The 6,367-nt window shown below is 41.3% G+C and overlaps 1 protein-coding gene across 1 annotated transcript; it reads left to right on the top strand.

Annotated features, from left to right (window-relative positions):
- The first annotated feature begins 2,697 nt into the window (after positions 1 to 2,697).
- LOC110869337 (leucine-rich repeat extensin-like protein 5) lies at positions 2,698 to 3,327 on the top strand. The gene has a single exon (XM_022118638.1). The coding sequence runs from the start codon at positions 2,698 to 2,700 to the stop codon at positions 3,325 to 3,327; it is 630 nt and encodes a 209-aa protein (XP_021974330.1).
- The last annotated feature ends 3,040 nt before the right edge of the window (positions 3,328 to 6,367 follow it).

The raw sequence follows: 6,367 nt of genomic DNA, 5'->3' as shown, positions 1-6,367 counted from the left end.
TATTTTGGGATTTTTGAAGATTTTTATTTATTTTTAAACTGAACTTAACATAAGATTATAGCCTAATCCCGGTAATTACCGATTTTACCCTTTTCATAAATAAATTGAGTTTTACATAATATTTTGAAGCCAAACTTTTTGCTATTGATCCTAAATGATAAATGTATTATTTTGAACCTTATAAACTAACCAAAATATCAGATTTCCTATTTTTACCATATTAGCCCTTTAAATCACATATTTAGCGTTTTTAGCACCTAGTATGGGTCAAAACTATATTTATCATTTAAAACCCATAACCTACTGATGTTTTAAGTTAATTTACATAATATTACAGTAAGTTAAAGTTTTAAACTCAGGAACCTATTTTTTTTTAGCTTTTAAAAGTCTATGAAAAATTACCAAAATGCCCTTATGGGACTTATTTTGGTTTAATTTGCTTTTGGGCATAAATGTTGATATACTATTGTTATATTAACATATTTTGAGCATAATAATGATTAAGACCTGTTTATAACTTGTCCGGTTACCCGTTACGCATTTACACGTTCGGATCGGTTTACGTGACTAGTTTACGTAAAATAGCCGAAACGGGCTTAACCTTGTCATTAAAACCTCATTTTCCAGAATGTGTTTAGTTTACCCATATTATACAAGTATCCAAGCTTGTCGGGTCTAAATCACATTCTATCCCGATCTCCGCTTAATCTACCGGTTAGGTCCGTAAGGTTTCTTTCTAGCTAGTTGGTCTAAGTCTTTGACTTAAGTAAAGACCCGTTAGCATCCTAATAGATAATTAAACCTTCTATACAGATTTATAGCTTCCGGTAAAAAGTGCCTTTCAGGAACTTTAGGGATTTACTGCTACATCAGGTAAATACTTTTAACTTATTTTCCCTATACGGGCTTGGGATACGGTATTATAATAATACCGCTTGGTCGGGTATGAAATCATTTAATCGGATTGTGATTAATAAATTTACATAACCCATTTTAATTTGTTTTGTTTGATAACATAAACATTGGGGGTTAATATGACCGTGTCCTGGATATCCTCGGCTCATTTCATTTGAAAATGGCCACGACTTATGCACGGGGTGTAGGCATACACCCGACAGATGCAAATGCTATATAACCCACATGTTGGGGATAACTCCTTTGTGGGTTTTAAAGTGGTGAGTCTGTTAATCATGTCCGGCTTTCAAACCGGCCCCATATGTATGACAAACATGTAAAACTGTATACAGGATCTTATAAAGATTGTCCCAAGTTATAAAAGATTTGTGCCTTGTGCATCTAAACCAATTTTCTTAAATGTTTTCAAAACGAGTCAGTTAAATTGTATTTACCAGTGTATACTGACGTATTTTCCCAAAGATTGAATTGACAGGTACTTATCGAAATAGGCTGGAGCTATAGGGTGTTGTAGAGGATCTTGCAAATCCCATAGATACCCGGAGTCTGTAGTTTTTATTTCTTTGCACTTTATGATCCGCCTGTGGATCTTATTACATTCCAGTCTGTATTTTCTTGTATTCGAACATCGACAGACAGTATGGTTTGTAGTAGTTTATTTACCCAGCCTTCCGCTGTGCTATATTATTGTGTGTGTTGACAATGATGATATCAACTACGTCACGATACTCCCCACCGGGCCCACCGGTAATACGTGGAATATTGGGGTGTGACAGGTTGGTATCAGAGCCAACATTGAGTGAATTAAACACTAACCTTTTGTGTTTAATCTCAATGACACAATAAGCACATTCCTTAGACTCTCGAGTCTAGGCAAATGACCTAGGGTGCATCTTTATCTTTCCTTTGCTATTATTCTGTTTTGTTTTATTTTGTTTACTTGTTTCAACAGGAAGTTTACCATCATGCCTCCGAGACTAAGAGGACGTGGCAAGGGTCCCATGCGTGGAGGACCGTCATCTGCAGGACCATCTCACAGACGCACTCCATCGGCGTCTTTTTCCACCTCTGACTCTCGCGATATGTGGGGTCAACCCTTCGAGCCGGCAAGACACTCAGTCTCGCTCAGCTCTTCGCCATCTTTTCATCCGTCTTTCGGACCATTTGCTCCAAATGAGCCCGAACATTCTCACCATTCGGACCAATCTCACCATTCGCATGAATACCCACCGCATAACTCTTTGCAATCTCATTCATTTCATCATTCTGAATCCCCCTACTCTCCAAGACAATTCAACCCAGCCGACTATGTGAACGACTTCCTTGGCTATAACCATGGTTGTAAAACAAGGTTTCCAAGTCCGAGTACTCTCCGAGTAATCGCTCCAAGGTAGGTTGCCGAGGCGACTTTCTTCAACTCCGCCTAATTACTCGGAATTGACCAAACGCGGTCAACCTCGGCCAAAATCGGATCTAGTAGGTCAATCCAGGTCGAGTTTGACTAAAAAAAAATAAAACATAATTTCTATATCTATCATATTAAAGAATAAATATCATTTTCACGTATTTTGTTAAAATTATTAGTAAATTTATGTTATTTGACATATATTTAACTTTCGAAAACTAATTTCTTTATAATTTAGCATGTCCGAGTACTCCCCGAGTACTCTCCGCCTAGACCGAGTACTCTCACCTCCCCACTCGACCGACTAGTAAGCGCCTAGCGACTTTTGCAACCATGGCTATAACCCATTGGGCCCTGAGGACCATTTCTCTCAGGAAATGGAGATGGATGATGACCCCGACCCGGAGATGCAAACAGGAACCCCAGGCCACCCTATTAGCATATCTAGTGGGTCTCCATTTCAGGGATCTCCTTATCGTGGACCCGACTCCTTCCAAGAGAGGATGGCTACCTATGACTGGTTCTTTACTCCATCTTATCATAGCTCTCCGGCTCAACCACCTTTAGAGGATCCTCAACTTCAAGCTGTCTCACCACCACCACTCCCGGTAGAGGAGCCACCACAGCAGCCACCGCAACCACCTCCCGAGCCTCCGAGGCGAAGAAGGAACGCCCGCATGTCCGTTAGAGGAGGACCCCGTTTCAGTTCTCCTCGAGGATCGAGTTCCTATCCCCCTATTCCAGAGGACCCTCAGATGGGTGGGCCCTCAAACACGGCACCGGAGGATAATCCTCCGCAAGCTTCTTATGCACCACCTATGCCGCCTGTGGGATTTGATAACCCAATTCCGACGTACCCAGGTTTTTCCGGGTATAATCCTTATGGAGACCCGTCGGGATATCCATTGGGCTATGGAACTCATGACCCATATCTTACGGCTGCGCAGTATCACCACCTTTATCCTTCTACTTACCCTCCTATGCCTCCAACTGACTACCCAATTTAGGGTTATCAGTATCCTCCATATCAGCCACCTCCTTCCCAGCAACTTTAGCAGCAGCAACAAACTCAGGAAATCTTAGAGAGGTTGGATAAGGTTGAGCATAAGACCAAGAAGAACAAGGAGAGGCATACTAGCTTCATGAAAGGCCTCGCCAACCTTATCAAGGGGAAGAAGAAATGGAGGGTTGTTTTGTTCTTGTTTATTGTAACCATGTCCCTGCGTGGACATTTGTTTGATTTCTGTATTAAGTCCCTGCGTGGACTTATTTTCATTTATGTATACCCCTGCGCGGGTGGTTTGTCTTTTCTTAAGTCCTGTTTAGGGCGGTTGTATTTGTTTTCTTCGTAATGAAGTTTTAACTTTGGTTTTAATTGTGTATTTTATTACACCATGTTATTTCCTTTCAATTTATAATTGATCTGCCAAAGAAACTCTTAGAGGTATAACCTAGCCAAAGTATTAATTGGCTATGATGGTACAACCTTTTTAAGATAGCAAATCTCAGTTAACATCTGAAAATATGTTAACATTCCTAGCTGAGCGGTACGAGAAACCACACAAGCTTCCAAAAGGTACTTGGACCCTTCCAAGTCATATAAAGCCAAAATGATCAATACGAATCCTGGCTAGAAAATATCAGTGTGATGAATACACCAAGACATCCATTTGAGATGCATGCTTTAAGCAAAGGTGTAAAATGACAATGAAGATACGATTCATAAACTTCTTGTCAAAAAGGCAGTGAACTTGGTTCAGACCTTAAAAGATCACTGATTTTTGAGATCATTAATTAGAGTCTCAACTCGTTCTTGTGACAAGCTTTCAAGCTATTTTAATGTCCTTCGAAACGAGTTTAATGATAAGTAAAATGTCATTTATGACATTGACAGTTGTGAAATTTCTATCTTTCCCCTGTCCAATAATGTGTGGAATAATGCATTCTATTAACTTTTAGCTATACTCAAATGGTCTAAATGGTTTAATAACACCATGACCATTGGATCATCAATGCGATGAATCTATATGTAATTTAAATATTATTGTTTATATTATAGCATTCAGAAATGGCTGGCTCAGACGAGGCACACGGTCATCCAGCAGAGGGCAACACCAGAATCAATATTACTGGTACTGAATTGCAAGCCCTAATCACCGCTGCAGTCTCTCAAGCGGTAGATGCTAAGTTTAAGGAGCCGAGTATGGTTCGGTCTCAAACTCACTCAAAAACCCATTCTCAGTCACATACTCACAAAAAGAGTGAGTCAGTGCATTCGTCTAACCAAGGTAGTATACCCAAGAGGCAGGTAGTTCTGGAGCCTACCCCTAGGTACACCAAGGGTGGTACCTACAAGTATTTTGTTTCCTGTAAGCCGAGAGACTTCACAGGAGAAAAAGGGGCAATAGATTGTATGAAATGGTTAGAAGAGATGGAGACAGTGATAGACATTAGCGGCTGCGCTAAGGAAGATGTAGTTATGTTCGTCTCCCAATCTTTTAAGGGCGATGCCCTTATGTGGTGGAAAGCACTTGTACAGTCCACCGGGAAAGTCCATTTGTATAACCTTTCTTGGGAGAAGTTTGTCGATTTGGTTAAGGACACTTATTGTCCTCAACACGAAGTAGAGCGTGTGGAGACTGATTTTCTCACTCTCGTAATGAAGGATCTAGATTGTAGATCCTATGTGACAAGTTTCAATTCCATGTCCAGGTTGGTACCATATTTAGTCACCCCTGAGCCGAAGTGCATCGCGCGTTTTATTGGTGGTTTGGCCCCTGAGATTAAGGGAAATGTGAAGGCTTCTAAGCCAACCACCTATAGATCTGTTGTGGATCTATCGCTATCCCTTACATTGGATATTGTGAGGAGCAGGGCGAAGAAAAATTCTGAAGAGGGGAAGAGGAAGAGAGAGGATGATCAGTCCTCTCAACCGAATAAGAAAGGAAAGGGGAACTCTGGTTCCAAGAAGGGGCAGACTGATGACAAGCCCAGATGCAAGACTTGCCATAAGAGACACTTTGGCAAGTGCAATCGGGACCCACAGGCCAAACCGTGTGGGATTTGCAAGAAGAAAGGGCACAAGTCTGTTGAGTGCCGAAACATCAAGGATGCAACCTGTTATGGTTGCAATGAAAAGGGGCATATTAAGACCAATTGCCCCAAGAATGCGAAGAAGCCTGAAGAGGCTAAGAAGAACAATGCCCGAGTGTTCCAAATGCAGGCAAGGGAAGCGGTGACCGACGATAACGTCATAACAGGTACCTTCCTCATCAATAATATTTATGCTAGAGTCTTATTTGATTCCGGTGCTGATAAGTCCTTTGTAGATCATAAGTACTGTAAGTTATTGAATTTGCCTATTAAGACTCTAGACATAAAATATGAGGTAGAACTCGCTGATGGTACCTTAGAATCCGCCTCAACTCTTCTTGATGGATGTTCAATATCCATTAAGAACCATTCTATCCCGCTGTCCCTCCTGCCAATGAAATTGGCTAGTTTTGATATAGTCTTAGGCATGGATCGGTTGTCGCATAACCAAGCCCAAATTGCCTGTGATAAAAAGCTTATCATCATCAAAACCCCTTCCGGTGAGTCCGTCACTATCCAAGGAGACACACGATACGGGTTGCCAAGCAACATGTCTATTCTTAAGGTATCCCAGTGTTTGAAGGGTGGATGCGTCATTTACATGGCACAAGTGTCGGTGAATGATCCAAAGCCGAAGATTGAAGACATCCCAATTATTTCAGAGTATCCTGATGTCTTTCCTGACGAATTACCTGGATTACCTCCTGAGAGGCAGGTAGAATTCAGGATCGACATTCTCCCTGGATCTGCGCCTATTGCACGAGCTCCGTATCGTCTTGCGCCTACCGAGATGAAAGAACTCAGAACTCAAAAGGATTTATTCAGCCCAGCTCTTCGCCTTGGGGAGCTCCAATTTTGTTTGTGAAGAAGAAGGACGGATCAATGCGTTTACGCATTGATTACCGTGAATTGAATAAGGTAACGATCAAGAATCGTTATCCTTTACCCAGGATC

Source organism: Helianthus annuus, chromosome 2 (assembly GCF_002127325.2).
Source record: "Helianthus annuus cultivar XRQ/B chromosome 2, HanXRQr2.0-SUNRISE, whole genome shotgun sequence".
In the NCBI taxonomy this organism is placed as follows: domain Eukaryota; kingdom Viridiplantae; phylum Streptophyta; class Magnoliopsida; order Asterales; family Asteraceae; genus Helianthus; species Helianthus annuus.
Note: the sequence above shows the minus strand (reverse complement) of the source record. Positions and strands in the feature narration are given on the sequence as shown.

Bases quoted from the DNA above. Each gene is read 5' to 3' on its own strand.
- LOC110869337 (XM_022118638.1), top strand. From the start codon at position 2,698: ATGGAGATGGATGATGACCCCGACCCGGAGATGCAAACAGGAACCCCA.